This window comes from Nerophis lumbriciformis, linkage group LG29, assembly GCF_033978685.3.
Source record: "Nerophis lumbriciformis linkage group LG29, RoL_Nlum_v2.1, whole genome shotgun sequence".
NCBI lineage: Eukaryota > Metazoa > Chordata > Actinopteri > Syngnathiformes > Syngnathidae > Nerophis > Nerophis lumbriciformis.
The window spans coordinates 28,437,232-28,455,000 of NC_084576.2; the positions used below are offsets into that span (position 1 = coordinate 28,437,232).

Genomic DNA, 17,769 nt, shown 5'->3' on the forward strand with positions numbered 1-17,769 from the left:
ACGTATAGTACCGCGATACTAATGAATCATATTCGGTACTATACCTGTCAGAGTGTGTTGGTGACGAACCCCAAGATGCAGAGATGACGGCAGGCATTGAGCGAGAAAACATGATTTAATACTATAGCAAAAAAACAAACAAAAGGGTACAAACAAAAGGCGGAGAACAAACTTGGCTATGAACTAAAATAGCACAAAGGCTAACTGTCGACAAGAAACAAAAACACTTACTGTGACACGAAGGAACTATGACATGAGCAGAGTGAACAAAAGTAGACAGAGCTACAACGACAAGTATTATGACAGGTAGTAGTGACATCGACAATGACAATAATCCAGCAGTGACTGGAGGGTAGGGCAGGTATAAATAGCAGCTGGCTGATTGACACCAGGTGTGGCCAGGTGCCAATCAGCCACAGCTGAGGGGACACAGCACTCAGGGAGACAAACAGGAAACAGAACGAAAACAAGAGCGCTGACAGGAAATACTACACACACAGAGGAAAAACTAAAACACAACCAAACTGTCAGGGGCAAGCCTGACAATACCGCCTCTAAAAAGTACGGGTCCCCTACCCCTCCTCACGTTGTGTCATTGCTGGTTTTTACGAGCAGAGGATCATGTTCGGCAGCGCACACACACGCAGTACTTGCAAGCAGACACAGTGTGTAGACAGAAAAGGGAGAACGGACGCATTTTGGCTTAAAAATTGTTGCGTCGACCAGCTCTTCCTCCCAGGGAATCTAAGTTACTGGTCAATCCCAAGTTCTTTCGATGACATATATGCTGAGTAAGAAGGACCATCAAGACAGAATAGGAATATTATCAAGTTTTACTGAAATTTCAGGAGACCAGCCCACACCAATACATTCATATCGGCTACTCGAGTTGATCTGACATTCAAACGGAAGAGCCAACTTCTTGCACACAAAGAAAGCCCCCACCTCTCCCTCTCGCAACCCCGATAAGGAAAGAAGTGGGGGATGCATTCACATTCCAATGGTTAAGACACTAAACAGACCTCTGAAGACAAAGAGAAACTGGTAGAATATACAAAGGAAAGATAAAGGTGAAGTTATAACACTGAAATGTTCTCAGGAAGAGGTGCTTTAAGACATGGCTAAAGTCCAGCCGTAGTGTGCAGTGTTTTATCTACTTCGAAATCACTAATCCTGGCCTCCATGGGGACAAATAAAGTAAGTTTCTTACAAGTGATGTTATCACTGGAGGATGAGGAATAGCTAAACGTGGTTCACTACACACCGTATCTCACCGGCGTCACAATGTAAAGAAATGCCATTGGTGGATCTACACCTAACATCCACTGTAATGATACCAAGTACAGGAGCGTATCTAGTTGATACTACTATGATTACGTCAACATTTTTTTAGCATCACAAAATCTTTTTTTTTCTTTTTCAAAATTGATAGGTTCATAAACTCAGGAAATATGTCCCTGGACACATGAGGACTTTGAATATGACCAATGTATGATCCTGTAACTACTTGGTATCGGATCGATACCTAAATTTGTGGTATCATCCAAAACTAATGTAAAGTATCAAAGAAGAGAAGAATAAGTGATTATTACATTTTAACAGAAGTGTAGATAGAACATGTTAAAAGAAAAAATAAGCAGATATTAACAGTAAATGAACAAGTAGATTAATAATCAATTTTGTACCACTTGTCCTTAACAGTAAATGAACAAGTAGATTAATAATCAATTTTGTACCACTTGTCCTTAATGTGTACAAAATTATAGGTGTATAAATGACACAATATGTTACTGCATATGTCAGCAGACTAATTTGTTTACTTACTACTAAAAGACAAGTTGTCTAGTATGTTCACTATTTTATTTAAGGACTATCTTGCAATAATAAACATGTTTGATGTACACTAAGATTTTTTGTTCAAATAAAGCCAATAATGACATTGTTTGTGGTCCCCTTTAGTAAATGTCATTATTTTCCAAGAACAAAAATGGCAATATTGTGATAAAAGTCCGAATTTTATATGACAAATGTCACCATTTTGCATTCCTAAGATTTTTTGTTAAAAATAAAGGCAATAATGCAATTTTTTGTGGTACCTAAATAAGTGGTATCATCCAAAACTAATGTAAAGCATCCAAACAACAGAAAAATAAGTGATTACATTTGAACAGAAGTGTAGATAGAACATGTTAAAACAGATATTAACAGTAATGGAACAAGTAGATTAATAATTCATTTGCTACCACTTGTCCTTAATAATGTAGACAACATAATAGAATGATAAATGACACAATATGTTACTGCATACGTCAGCAGTCTTTTTTTTGTTTTGTTTACTTACTACTAAAAGACAAGTTGTCTTGTATGTTCACTATTGTAAGGACAAACTTGCAATAATAAATATATGTTTAATGTACCCTAAGATTTTTTTGGTTAAAAATAAAGCCAATAATTCCATTTTTTGTGGACCCCTTTAGTAAATGTCACTATTTTACAAGAAGAACAAAAAACATTGGCAATATTGTGATAAAAGTCCGAATTTTATATGACAAATGTCACCATTTTGCATTAAAAAGTAGTAATTTAACAAAAGTCATAATTTTATGAGAAAATATTGCAATATTACAGAAACAGAAAGAATATGAGAAATTGTTCCCAATTTTACAAGAAAAAAGTTGACACATTGGGAGAAAAAGACTGCTTTTTATTTTATTTTTTGTAGTTGGTTTTTAATCTTCACTATTTGCTTCAAGTTATTACAGTAGCTCTCATATTTATTTAAAAAAAAAATTTTGGCTGAAGGGAGCATTTCAATTTCTTACACACACTTGTTATTTCATATGTTGACCAAAGGGCGCGCATTTAAATTTCTTACACACACTTATTACTTATGTTGGCCAGAGGGGGAGCACTTCACATTTTTACACACACTTGTTATTTCATATGTTGGCCAGAGGGGGAGCACTTCAAATTTTTACACACACTTGTTATTTCATATGTTGGCCAGAGAGGGGGGAGCACTTTTAAAAGCGACAGTGTCAATTTGAAAAATTCCTCCTTTTTGGGACCACCCTCATTTTGATAGATTTCCCCACCAGGGGGTGCAAATGAGACATTGTCTATTAGATGCAATGGTTTCTGTATTGGGACCATGATTCATGTCATCACTTGTTCACACCACCTCATATGGAAGATACTTTTCCTTGTGGATGTCTCAAGAAGGGTACTGTAGATGTAGAAGAACACACACACACACACAGAGAGGAGGTATAATTGGCTTTGAGGAGATTATCCCTGGGGCTGATCCTGGTCCCCTTTATTTAGAAAAGTATCGAAATACATTTTGGTACCGTTCCCACAATATTGGTATCGGGACAACACTACTTTGTAGACATACGTTTTATTAAATATAGTTTAAAATACAGTGTTTATACCGAGACAGACTGTCTTGTTGTCAGGTAAGTGCTTGAAATATTGATGTGTGTACATGAACATGACAAAAAGAAGAAGGGTATGCATGTGGCAAACCTCCCAGGTGTCAGTTGCCGGGGCAGGACGACGCTGAACACTTGCTGTCCGACTCCTCGCCGCCAACCAAATGTCGGGATGAACCGCCGGGAGAAACGCCGTCATACCAGTCTGTTGTCTATCTTTGAGACGGTTCAAGAGGAGCACACCTCTTGTTCCTGTCGCTTCATCAGCTCTTCCACCTCGTCCTTCCAGCCCAGCATTTCCGCAAACGCCCGCACCGTGTTCTCCAGGTCGCCCAGTTCCACGTGGTCCCCCCGCCGTAGCGGGATCCTCTCAAACTGGCCCACGGCGTGTCGGTTGAGGAGGAGACGCGGCACCGTGGAGCGCACCGTGTTCACCAAGCTGGCAAAAGGCTCGATCTGGAACGCGATTGGTGAGTAAATAGTTGGGACTGTGGGGCTCATGCAGTGGTTTTCCATGTAGTAGCACAGAAAAAATACAGTAGCAATATAAAATGTCTTAAAGGGGAACATTATCACCAGTCCTATGTAAGCGTCAATATATACCTTGATGTTGCAGGAAAAAAGACCATATATTTTTTTAACCGATTTCCGAACTCCAAATGGGTGAATTTTGGCGAATTAAACGCCTTTCTAATATTCGCTCTCGGAGCGATGACGTCACAACATGGCGTCACATCGGGAAGCAATCCGCCATTTTCTCAAACACCGAGTCAAATCAGCTCTGTTATTTTCCGTTTTTTCGACTGTTTTCCGTACCTTGGAGACATCATGTGTTGTCGGAGGGTGTAACAACACGAACAGGGACGGATTCAAGTTGCACCAGTGGCCCAAAGATGCGAAAGTGGCAAGAAATTGGACGTTTGTTCCGCACACTTTACCGACGAAAGCTATGCTACGACAGAGGTGGCAAGAATGTGTGGATATCCTGCGACACTCAAAGCAGATGCATTTCCAACGATTAAGTCTAAGAAATCTGCCGCCAGACCCCCATTGAATCTGCCGGAGTGTGTGAGCAATTCAGGGACAAAGGACCTCGGTAGCACGGCAAGCAATGGCGGCAGTTTGTTCCCGCAGACCCATCCATCCATCCATCCATCTTCTTCCGCTTATCCGAGGTCGGGTCGCGGGGGCAGCAGCCTAAGCAGGGAAGCCCAGACTTCCCTCTCCCCAGCCACTTCGTCCAGCTCTTCCTGTGGGATCCCGAGGCGTTCCCAGGCCAGCCGGGAGACATAGTCTTCCCAACGTGTCCTGGGTCTTCCCCGCGGCCTCCTACTGGTCGGACGTGCCCTAAACACCTCCCTAGGGAGGCGTTCGGGTGGCATCCTGACCAGATGCCCGAACCACCTCATCTGGCTCCTCTCGATGTGGAGGAGCAGCGGCTTTACTTTGAGCTCCCCCCGGATGGCAGAGCTTCTCACCTTATCTCTAAGGGAGAGCCCCGCCACCCGGCGGAGGAAACTCATTTCGGCCGCTCATACCCGTGATCTTGTCCTTTCGGTCATAACCCAAAGCTCATGACCATAGGTGAGGATGGGAACGTAGATCGACCGGTAAATTGAGAGCTTTGCCTTCCGGCTCAGCTCCTTCTTCACCACAACGGATCGATACAGCGTCCGCATTACTGAAGACGCCGCACTGTCGATCTCACGATCCACTCTTCCCTCACTCATGAACAAGACTCCGAGGTACTTGAACTCCTCCACTTGGGGCAAGATCTCCTCCCCAACCCGGAGACGAGCGAGCTAAACCCCCTATCGACCCTAGCTTCCCTGGCCTGCTGACATCAACTCCAAAACTGGACAGATCAGCTTTCAGGAAAAGAGCGCAGATGAGGGTATGTCTACAGAATATATTAATTGATGAAAATTGGGCTGTCTGCACTCTCAAAGTGCATGTTGTTGCCAAATGTATTTCATATGCTGTAAACCTAGTTCCTAGTTGTTAGTTTCCTTTAATGCCAAACAAACACATACCAATCGTTGGTTAGAAGGCGATCGCCGAATTCGTCCTCGCTTTCTCCCGTGTCGCTGGCTGTCGTGTCGTTTTCGTCGGTTTCGCTTGCATACGGTTCAAACCGATATGGCTCAATAGCTTCAGTTTCTTCCTCAATTTCGTTTTCGCTACCTGCCTCCACACTACAACCATCCGTTTCAATACATGCGTAATCTGTTGAATCGCTTAAGCCGCTGAAATCCGAGTCTGAATCCAAGCTAATGTCGCTATAGCTTGCAGTTCTTTCTTTGTTTGTGTTGGCTTCACTATGTGACGTCACAGGAAAATGGACGGGTGGTTAAAATCAGGCACTTTGAAGCTTTTTTTTAGGGAAATTGCGTGATGGGTAAAATTTTGAAAAAAACTTCGAAAAATAAAATAAGCCACTGGGAACTGATTTTTAATGGTTTTAACAATTCTGAAATTGTGATAATGTTCCCCTTTAAATATTCATTATGTACACATGTAGTTACGCCCACAAATGGAAATATACGTTGACAGAACTTAATATCTCCACCATGCCTTGTTTTAAAAATTTGGGGACTAATGGGGGATCCCAAATACACAAAAACAGGTACCAACAAGTAAGAAAAGTAGGTTTTGTATAATAGGATCAGGCGGACGGAGAAGGTGCTGGGTGGGTGTAAGGAACAGTGTAATTTGGCCTGTCGCCACCATCACGTCTCCATCTTATCGCTGCTTGGGGGGGGCAATAGACTACAGACTGGTGAAGTAGGCCGGCTTCGTCGCGTGAAGAAGCCTACAATTTTTGGTTGTGTTTTCCGCTCCGTATGCTGAATGGCAATATACGATATAAATCTCGATATTTTTTCCGTAAAGTAAAAACATAACACAAAACAGTCCTAGCTACCTGAGATACTAAGTATGCCATTATTTTGACTTACTTAGACAAAAATAATGACTACCGTATTTTTGGGAGTATAAGTCACACCAGCCGAAAATGCATAATAAAGAAGGAAAAAAACATATATAAGTCGCATTTTTGGGGGGAAATGTATTTGATAAAATCCAACAGCAAGAATAGACATTTGAAAGGCAATTTAAAATAAATAAAGAATAGTGAACAACAGGCTGAATAAGTGTACGTTATATGAGGCATGAATCACCAACTGGTATGTTAACGTAACATATTATGGTAAGAGTCATTCAAATAACTATAACATATAGAACATGCTATATGTTTACCAAACAATCTGTCACTCCTAATCGCTAAATCCCATGAAATCTGTGTCGCTCCTGGTATGCGCCGCTAGCGTCCATTCTTTCTGCTGCTCGATCGCAGTTTTCTGGTGCATATTTCACTACGTCCAGCTTGTAATCTGCAGTATAGGATTTCCTTTTCGGTGCCATTCTAGTTCAGTCCTTCTCAGTTTTTATAAGTTACCGCCAATGTAATGTGATCCATTTTAATAGCTCCGGCAGTGGCGTATAGCACAGGGGTCCGCAACATTTACCAGTCGAAGAGCCATTTTGACCAGTTTTACAATTTAAAGAAAACAATGGGAGCCACAAAAATCTTTTGAAATTTAAAATGAAATAACACTGCATACAAAGTTTTTTTTTTTGCTTTGTGCTATGTATAAACCAAGGGTCTCAGAGGGGGGTGGGGGGTGGTGGTAGCAGGGGTGTATACTGTAGCCCGGAAGAGTCAGGGCTGCATGGGATTCTGGGTATTTGTTCTGTTTATGTTGTGTTACGGTGCAGATGTTAACCCGAAATGTGTTTGTCATTCTTGTTTGGTTTTGGTTCAAAGTGTGGCGCATTATTAGTAAGAGTGTTAAAGTTGTTTTATATGGACACCGTCAGTGTAACCTGTGTGGCTGTTGAGCAAGTATTCCTTGCCGGAAGAGTCAGGGCTGCATGGGATTCTGGGTATTTGTTCTGTTGTGTTTATGTTGTGTTACGGTGCAGATGTTAACCCGAAATGTGTTTGTCATTCTTGTTTGGTTTTGGTTTAAAGTGTGGCGCATTATTAGTAAGAGTGTTAAAAGTTGTTTTATATGGACACCGTCAGTGTAACCTGTGTGGCTGTTGACCAAGTATTCCTTGCTGTCACTTACGTGTGCAAGCAGAAGATGCATATAACAAGAGGCTAGGCTGGTACGATGTTTATACAGATTGTGGAGGGGGCTAAATGCTGTACCATCATGGCACGCCCTTATTATTATTGTAAGGGTGAAAATCAGAGAATATTAATTCCGGAAGTTTTCTGCGAGAGGCACTAAAATCCAGAAGTCTCCCGGGAAAATCGGGGGGTGGGCAAGTATGCAGCTGAGCCGCATCAGAGTGATCAAAGAGCCGCATGCGGCTCGGGAGCCGCGGGTTGCCGACCCCTGGTATGTCATATAGCAGTTAGCATTCCAAAACCCACAATGCACTTCTGCCGTGACCCGCCCCCGCCGAATTCTTATTGGTTGGCGTGTGAGTGACGGTTGCTGCCATTTGCTTCGTCGCTCACACGAATGAGATAAATAATATTTGATATTTTACGGTAATGTGTTAATAATTTCACACATAAGTCGCTCCGGAGTATACGTCGCACCCACGGCCAAACTATGAAAAAAACGTCGACTTATAGTCCGAAAAATACGGTAATTAAAAGTAATTGTTTTACTGAAAAAAAAATTCTAATATCTGGCATAATGCAGTTAAGATAGTTTTCAGCAGTGACGTGCAGTCACATTTTTTTTCTTTCCATGATGGCAGGTGAGGCCCCGCCTCACCTGCCATCATGGAAAGAAAAAAAATGTAAAAAGAAGAAAAAAAATTAAATTGTTATATGTATCCAGTGATTATACTATAAAGTTATTTTCCATTTAACTTCACCAGTTTTAGATTATTTTTATTCAAAATCGCTGAATTTTCACATTTGCCGTTCAAATACTGAGAAGAGACGGTGCGGTGAACAGCAGCCAGTTGAGGCACGTCACTCAGTGCCTCAACATGGATTGCGCAATGACTCGGCTAACTGCTGGTCTGCTGTGCAGTGAGACCGTTTTGCTATATGAATTATATTATACATTTCCATAGTTTAGTTAGCTGAGGTATATAATGTACAGTGTATTTTGTCAACAACTGTATGTGTGTAAAGTATTTCTTGTGCTGAGCGATCATAAAACGGCTGCAAAAGACGCACTGGCTGAGGCTCGCCTCCTGCACCCCCGCCGTAGAATTGTTATATCAACTAAAGCCCACACTTAAACTTTCCACGTGCAAGATTGAATCTATTTAAAAAAATTATTTCATAAGAAGCCAAAAAGTGCAAAAACAATAATGTTGGTGTTGGAGGAGTTGTGAATGACTGCAGGGACACAACATTAGATACACCTGCAGACTGCAGGTGTACCTAATTCACAACTCCTCCAACACGAACATTATTGTTTTTGCACTTTTTGGCTTCTTATTAAATAACTTTTGTAACCTATTTTTATGGGCTTTCCGCTTTGTGATGTTAAGTTCCTGTTATGCGCTGTTATACAGTATATGCCTTGAGCTCTTATTTTGAAGGCGCTAAGAGCGGAAGTGATGTCACGTTGCGGAGGTTTTTGAAAGAAGGTAAATAAAGTGGTCCTCGTGTAAACTGGAGCCTCCGTGTTTGTTATTTTGTAGTTTCATACAGTATAGGCGACATTTATAAACCCTCGGTTACACTTTTTTAAATAGATTCAATCTTGCACGTGGAAAGTTGAAGTGAGGGCATGGACTTAATTTCTAAGTAAAGGTAAGACCATAATAACGTTTTTTTTTATTAAATGTGCTTTTTTGTGTGCTACAGTTTGTATGTGTAAAGTTAAAGTTAAGTTAAAGTACCAATGATTGTCACACACACACTAGGTGTAATGAAATTTGTCCTCTGCATTTGACCCATCCCCTTGTTCACCCCCTGGGAGGTGAGGGGAGCAGTGAGCAGCAGCGGCGCCGCGCCTGGGAATCATTTTTGGTGATTTAACCCCCAATTCCAACCCTTGATGCTGAGTGCCAAGCAGGGAAGAATGCTGGTATGAGCTTTTAAACATAACCCGTTAACTGCTGCCAATCAAATGGTGAATAAGATACTCTTTAGGGTTCATATGTTTGTAAATCTGACTGTGATGAAGTCAGTGCCTCACCAGCCATCAACCTCACCGCACGTCACTGGTTTTCAGTTACTAGCGCGCAGTGCAGTTTGTGTCAACAGCTGAGTGTGTAAACTAGGAGGAGCGGGGCTCCCCTCTGTGATGGACACACGCAGCACTGACTGATTACTTCCACGTCAATCACTTGCCCCCTTGGTTATTGTAAACGTGTTGTACAATTTGGATGGATTTCCTTTAGGAGCAAAACGCGATGAAAATGTTAGTTGTTTTTTTTCCAAATGTATTTATTCTATTCTATTTTTAGTGGCATTTGCATGTGAATTTTCCGCGCCGTACACGACGGTCACGGTGTTAAACGAAGCACCTGTAAGGACGTTCCCATGATGATGAGCAGGTCCGCTTTGGGGAAGTCTTTGGTGTGGAGGAAGTACTTTTGAGGAAGGTCCTCTCCGAAGAACACCACGTCGGGTTTGACTGTCGCGGCGCAGAAGGTGCACGCGGGGACGCCGTCGTTCATGATGGCGTGCTGGGAGACAGACATAAGACGGCAAAGGAGCGGATGTAGACGTGTGAGGGTTCACGGGGGTCAAACGTACCTTGGCCTCCTCCGGCGGGTACGGCGTGTAGCAGAGGTGGCAGGAAGCGGTGGCAAAACTGCCGTGAGCTTCCACCAGTTTGTCGTCCGGGATGCCACACGCTGTGTAAACATGGAGAAGCGTTATTAGTCCTAGAAGCCAGTGATCTGACCTTTGACTGCCATCAATGCTGAAGATTGTGTTGTGACTAGGGTTGTACGGTATACCAATATTGGTATAGTACCACGATACTAATGAATCATATTCGGTACTATACCGCCTCTAAAAAGTACCGGTACCACCCCGTGGTACCGGAAAATGGATGGATGGATAGAATAGAAAGTACTTTATTGATCCCTGGGGGAAATTCAGCACCACAGTTCGCTCACAATAAACACTTAGGTATTTTTTTTTTTACATGTGAATAATATAAATACAGCATTATTCACATGTGAATAACAAATACAGTCTATTATACAGCATTATTCACATGTGAATAATATAAATACAGTCTATTATACAGCATTATTCACATGTAAATAATATAAATACAGTCTATTATACAGCATTATTCACATGTGAATAATATGAATACAGTCTATTATACAGCATTATTCACATGTGAATAACATAAATACAGTCTATTATACAGCATTATTCACATGTGAATAACATAAATACAGTCTATTATATGGCATTATTCACATGTGAATAATATAAATAGTCTATTATACACATGTGAATAACTTTAAATGCAGTCTATTATACAGCAGTATTCTCATGTGAATAATATAAATACAGTCTATTATACAGCATTATTCACATGTGAATAACATAACTACAGTCTATTATACATTTAAGTACAGTCAAAAAGGAACATAACTAAAGGTCTCGTCATTCACCTTTCTCCAAGCCGTCGATGTTCTGCGTGTACATTCTCAGCAGCAGGCCTTTGTGGTGCAGCGTGCGGATGAAGTAGTGAATGAAGTTGGGCCTGTGGCTGCCGGGATAGAGCGCCTTAGCCAGGGAGAAGAAAGGCTGCGGGTTGTCGGAGAAGTAGTCCACGTTGAAAACGGCTTCTGGATACGGGATATTGTAGGCGTCCAGGTTGGCGTAAAGGCCCGTTCCTGGAGTTCTGAAAGGCGCAAAAAAAGAGGATGATTGCTTCAGGGGCTATTTAGAAGTAGAGCTCGGCGGTAAAAGAAACGCCAACCTGAAATCGGGAATCCCGCTGGCGGTGCTGATTCCGGCTCCGGCCACCACCACCACGTTCTTACAGCGACCCAGCCTCATCAGCTGGGCCACCGAGGCCAGCCCACTGCAGCCTTTGGCCACAGGTGGACGCTTCGGAGCTGACGTTGGCCGGAAGGCTGCAGGGCTCGCTTGGGACAGCTTGGCTTCACTGGTGAGGAGACCAAGACACAACACCTCAGCACTTTTCCATAGTCATATGAAATGTGCAGTGATGGGCAAACTACTTGGAAAATGTAGCAAGCTCAGCTACAAGTTACTCTCCAAGCTACTCGCTTTTAAGCTACAAGTTACTCGACATTAAATACAGCTAAGCTACAAGTTACTCTCCAATAAATGTAGTTAAGCTACAAGTTACTCTCCAATAAATGTAGCTAAGCTACAAGTTACTCTCCATTAAATGCAGCTAAGCTACAAGTTACTCTCCATTAAATGTAGCTAAGCTACAAGTTACTCTCCATTAAATGTAGCTAAGCTACAAGTTACTCTCCATTAAATGTAGCTAAGCTACAAGTTACTCTCCATTAAATGTAGCTAAGCTACAAGTTACTCTCCAATAAATGTAGCTAAGCTACAAGTTACTCTCCATTAAATGTAGCTAAGCTACAAGTTACTCTCCATTAAATGTAGCTAAGCTACAAGTTACTCTCCATTAAATGTTGCTAAGCTACAAGTTACTCTCCATTAAATGTTGCTAAGCTACAAGTTACTCTCCAATAAATGTAGCTAAGCTACAAGCTACTCGCCATCAAATGTAGCTAAGCTACAAGTTACTTGCCATTAAATGTAGCTAAGCTACAAGTTACTCTCCAATAAATGTAGCTAAGCTACAAGTTACTCTCCAATAAATGTAGCTAAGCTACAAGTTACTCTCCAATAAATGTAGCTAAGCTACAAGTTACTCTCCATTAAATGTTGCTAAGCTACAGGTTACTCTCCAATAAATGTAGCTAAGCTACAAGTTACTCTCCAATAAATGTAGCTAAGCTACAAGTTACTCTCCAATAAATGTAGCTAAGCTACAAGTTACTCTCCAATAAATGTAGCTAAGCTACAAGTTACTCTCCAATAAATGTAGCTAAGCTACAAGTTACTCTCCATTAAATGCAGCTAAGCTGCATGTTCCTCCTCATTAAATGTAGCTAAGCTACAAATTACTCTCCATTAAATGTTGCTAAGCTACAAGTTACTCTCCAATAAATGTAGCTAAGCTACAAGTTACTCTCCAATAAATGTAGCTAAGCTACAAGTTACTCTCCAATAAATGTAGCTAAGCTACAAGTTACTCTCCATTAAATGTTGCTAAGCTACAAGTTACTCTCCAATAAATGTAGCTAAGCTACAAGTTACTCTCCAATAAATGTAGCTAAGCTACAATTTACTCTCCAATAAATGTAGCTAAGCTACAAGTTACTCTCCAATAAATGTAGCTAAGCTACAAGTTACTCTCCAATAAATGTAGCTAAGCTACAAGTTACTCTCCAATAAATGTAGCTAAACTACAAGTTACTCTCCAATAAATGTAGCTAAGCTACAAGTTACTCTCCATTAAATGTTGCTAAGCTACAAGTTACTCTCCAATAAATGTAGCTAAGCTACAAGTTACTCTCCAATAAATGTAGCTAAGCTACAAGTTACTCTCCAATAAATGTAGCTAAGCTACAAGTTACTCTCCAATAAATGTAGCTAAGCTACAAGTTACTCTCCAATAAATGTAGCTAAGCTACAAGTTACTCTCCATTAAATGCAGCTAAGCTGCATGTTCCTCCTCATTAAATGTAGCTAAGCTACAAATTACTCTCCATTAAATGTTGCTAAGCTACAAGTTACTCTCCAATAAATGTAGCTAAGCTACAAGTTACTCTCCAATAAATGTAGCTAAGCTACAAGTTACTCTCCAATAAATGTAGCTAAGCTACAAGTTACTCTCCATTAAATGTTGCTAAGCTACAAGTTACTCTCCAATAAATGTAGCTAAGCTACAAGTTACTCTCCAATAAATGTAGCTAAGCTACAAGTTACTCTCCAATAAATGTAGCTAAGCTACAAGTTACTCTCCAATAAATGTAGCTAAGCTACAAGTTACTCTCCAATAAATGTAGCTAAGCTACAAGTTACTCTCCAATAAATGTAGCTAAGCTACAAGTTACTCTCCATTAAATGTTGCTAAGCTACAAGTTACTCTCCAATAAATGTAGCTAAGCTACAAGTTACTCTCCAATAAATGTAGCTAAGCTACAAGTTACTCTCCAATAAATGTAGCTAAGCTACAAGTTACTCTCCAATAAATGTAGCTAAGCTACAAGTTACTCTCCAATAAATGTAGCTAAGCTACAAGTTACTCTCCAATAAATGTAGCTAAGCTACAAGTTACTCTCCATTAAATGCAGCTAAGCTGCATGTTCCTCCTCATTAAATGTAGCTAAGCTACAAATTACTCTCCATTAAATGTTGCTAAGCTACAAGTTACTCTCCAATAAATGTAGCTAAGCTACAAGTTACTCTCCAATAAATGTAGCTAAGCTACAAGTTACTCTCCATTATATGTAGCTAAGCTACAGGGGAAGCTATCCCCGGAGAATTGTAGCAAGCTACACGGCAAAAGTGGATTCGCAATCTGTTTTCTAGCTTTGATGTAAGCTACCTCGCTACATGGCTCTAAAAGAAGCTAAACTACAGGAAAAGCTACTCATTTAAAAATAAAGTAGCTAAGCTACCGCCAAACCACTAGAAAATGTAGTTAAGCTACGTGGCTTAGCTACATGTAGCTTGATTGTAATGTTTTGCTCACCTTGCAGGCCCGCACACGATCCTCTGGCTGAGGTCCTGATCTCGGGCCAAGTCCGGATTCTTCTTTCTCTTTTCCAACCCAGGGTCCAGACCCTCATTGAGCTGCTGTGCACTCCTGGAGTTTCGCGTTTGTCGAATTACTGCAGGCCGCTGGGCTCTTTTATCCGCGCTGTTCATCCCAGCACCTGCAGATAAAGTAAAAGTAAAGTAAAAAGGTGTTTAATGCTTAAACCAAAAATAAACAAATGGTGAGTGCCCCTAAGAAAAGGCATTAAAGCATAGTGAAGGCTATGCAGAACGAAACTATAACTGAACTGGCTACAAATTAAACAAAAACAGAATGCTGGACGACAGCAAAGACTTACTGCGCAGCAAAGCTGGTGTCCACAATGTACATCCGAACATGACATGACAATCAACAATGTCCCCACAAAGAAGGATGAAAACAACTGAAATATTATTGATTGCTAAAACAAAGTAGATGCGGGAAATATCGCTCAAAGGAAGACATAAAACTGCTACAGGAAAATACCCAAAAAAAAGAGAAAAAGCCACCGAAATAGGAGCGCAAGACCCAATAAGTCACGGTGTGATGTGACAGTAGGGATGATGATAGATAAGAAATTATCGAGTTCGAGCCCATTATCGAATCCTCTTATTGAACCGATTCCTTATCAATTCTCTTATCGATTCCAGATAGGTTGTTGTATATGGAAAAAAACACAATATTTGGTTTAACAAAAGCTCACTTTTATTTTATAAGAAAAAAATAAAATAAAATAAATAAATAAATATTGACTGTTGTTACCCAAAGTATATTAAGTGGGATTTTTCAGAAAAACAAATATATACAGTGACACAAAAACAACCTGTCTCTGTGATCACTATAGGTGTATAAATAATAATATAGTGTTAAATAAAATCAGTCCCTTGGGCACAAAACTGAAAATAATACAGCTCTCCAAAAAGTGCACTTCTGCTGCTATTGGAACATACTAACTACACACACTATGACACTAAGAACACCACAGTCATCAATCAACAATTCTTCCCCCCTTACATGAGAGCGAAGCCTGGCAATAATTGCATATTGCCTGTTCTGCCCGCACTATACGTGTTGAGGTTATACAGCTAACAAACAATCCAAAGCAGATTAATCCATTTAGGCTCTTTATTAGGGCCCGCATGGCCCATTGCATAAGGACCTATTGTATTTGTAACGTTTTATTCTTTATTATTATTATTATTATTATTATTATTCCGCCGCCTCTTTGAGCACTAATTTGACCCATGCTTCAAAACTCACCATATTTGACCCAACCATCAGGACCTGCGAAAATTGTCTTTTAATTAAAAAAAAAAACGAACCCCAAAACTCAAAATTGCGCTCTAGCGCCCCCTAGAAAAAAAACAAACTAGACTGCCTATATCTCCCACTAGGAAGATCGGAGAGACATGAAACAAAAACCTCTATGTAGGTCTGACTTAAACCTAGTTTTCATTGTTGTTGATCTTGCTTTGTCTTTACCTATCTTTACTTTTGTCTTGCACTGGACTGTTATTCTATTATTTTTTTAAACTGAAATATACACAATGACAAATGTATAAGCTATGTGATTCAATTACCATACTGAAATGTAATACACAATATGTAAATACTATCTTCACACAAATATACAGTACTATCATCAAACAAAACTATTTCGATGGTGGAAATACACGACTGGCAGCCATTTTAAGTCCTCAAAACATCCATTGAAACAGTGCACAAAAATCGTTTTTTCAATAGACATCTTACTATCAAATTGAAACACTTTCCACCTTAATATTGAGTTACATAAACAAGTTAAACAGTTTACTTACAGACTTATCTTTTCCAAGGCTTGTAAGAGCTAACACAACTTGTCTACTTCTCAATTGTCTCATGAACTGAACTGACTTCGCCAACCCGGAAGTGCCCAAACTAATGACGCGTAGTATTTTCAAATCGCCACAAGGTGTCAGTAAGAGTCTACAATCAAATGGGCATAACATTGCCGTCCCACAGGGCATTTCCTGTGGGACGGGATTCGAATAAAGAACCAACTCTTTTTCTTTACTATAGTGGCCTTGATAACGGGAACCGGTTCTCAAAAAGGGATTCGAGTCCATTGAATCGGTTCTTTTCTTATCGAACAACCGGGAGAACCGGTTTTGAACATCATCCCTACGGCCCTGGTAGCAAATGCGTCACGGACCGGTACCGGTCCCCGGACCAGTAGTTGGAGTTCACTGATGTAGACTAGGAATGTCCCGATCCAGGTTTTTGCACTTCCGATCCGATACCAATATTGTTTTTGCACTTCCGATCCGATACTGACCGATACTGGCCTATCCGAGCATGTATTAAAGTTTAAAGTTATTTAGCCTACTTAGTTGTCAGAATCATGTTGAAAAGGGTTTTAGTACTCTTGATAACAACTAGCCAGCTGAATTAGGGGAGTTTGAATAATACACAATGGTTGGTAACAAGAAACTGACCTGTTTATTCAAGGATAAACACAAAATAGACAAAATTATACATGACAAACAGAAATGGCATCATTGAAACTAGGGCTGGGCGATATGGCCTTTTTTTAATATTGCGATATTTTAAGGCCATATTGCGATACACGATATATATCTCGATATTTTGCCTCAGCCTTGAATGAACACTTGATGCATATAATCACAGCAGTATGATGATTCTATGTGTTTTGATTGATTGATTGAGACTTTTCTTAGTAGGTTGCACAGTGAAGTACATATTCCGTACAATTGACCACTAAATGGTAACACCCCAATAAGTTTTTCAACTTGTTTAAGTCGGGGTCGTGGTGAATCATGATACAGATATATACTATCCGATATATACTATCATCATAATACAGTCATCACACAAGATAATCACATTGAATTATTTACATTATTTATAATCTGGGGTGTGGAGGGGGGCGCCGGATGTAAGTGTCAAAAAGACAGCCAAAAGAGTTTGATATGAGAATAAATCTAAAGTTAAAATATAGGGTAGAAATGCACCCATTTGCAGGAAATGTAGTCTTGATTTTCAAAATTTTCTTTCAAGGCTTGCATGTCTACATTAAAACATTCTTCTTCATACTGCATTAATATATGCTACTTTTAAACTTTCATGCAGAGAAGGAAATCACAACTAAATAGATCACTAATTTTTTTCATACGGTGTTGATGTGGACATTTTTGCCTCAGCATTTTGATGGTGTGGGCGTGTGGCACCGAATGGAGATAAGCGTCTCGACAGACGTTATAATATTTGAACAATGATGACGAAAACTGTTTTCTCTGTCGTGTCCGTGTGTCGAAAATTGTTATGCGCTTATTTTTTTATTTGATTTTGTGCGTGGCATATAATTGCCGTGCGCAGAGGACGTTTGAGCAGGCGCGCACCTTAGCGGCTGCGCTAGCATCACAGCTAACGTTAGCCATGCTGCTACCTCTCTGCTCGGGTCGGACGTATACGTATGTGACGTATGACGTGACAGTATGTGACGTGTGTAAGAAGGTGCGCTCGCT

At 40.5% G+C, this 17,769-nt stretch overlaps 1 protein-coding gene across 1 annotated transcript in view; it reads right to left on the reverse strand.

Annotated features, from left to right (window-relative positions):
• Positions 1-3,273: 3,273 nt before the first annotated feature.
• LOC133571995 (NAD-dependent protein deacetylase sirtuin-3) overlaps positions 3,274-17,769 on the reverse strand; it is a 38,311-nt gene continuing 23,815 nt past the window's right edge. Inside the window, exons 2-7 of the mRNA XM_061924577.2 lie at positions 14,201-14,384; positions 11,372-11,560; positions 11,061-11,293; positions 10,180-10,280; positions 9,948-10,109; positions 3,274-3,890 (exon numbers count right to left, since the gene is read on the reverse strand). Of these exons, the coding sequence (XP_061780561.1) occupies positions 3,663-3,890; positions 9,948-10,109; positions 10,180-10,280; positions 11,061-11,293; positions 11,372-11,560; positions 14,201-14,376 (1,089 nt within the window). The 5' untranslated portion in view covers positions 14,377-14,384 and the 3' untranslated portion in view covers positions 3,274-3,662. The remainder of the gene's footprint in view (positions 3,891-9,947; positions 10,110-10,179; positions 10,281-11,060; positions 11,294-11,371; positions 11,561-14,200; positions 14,385-17,769) is intronic.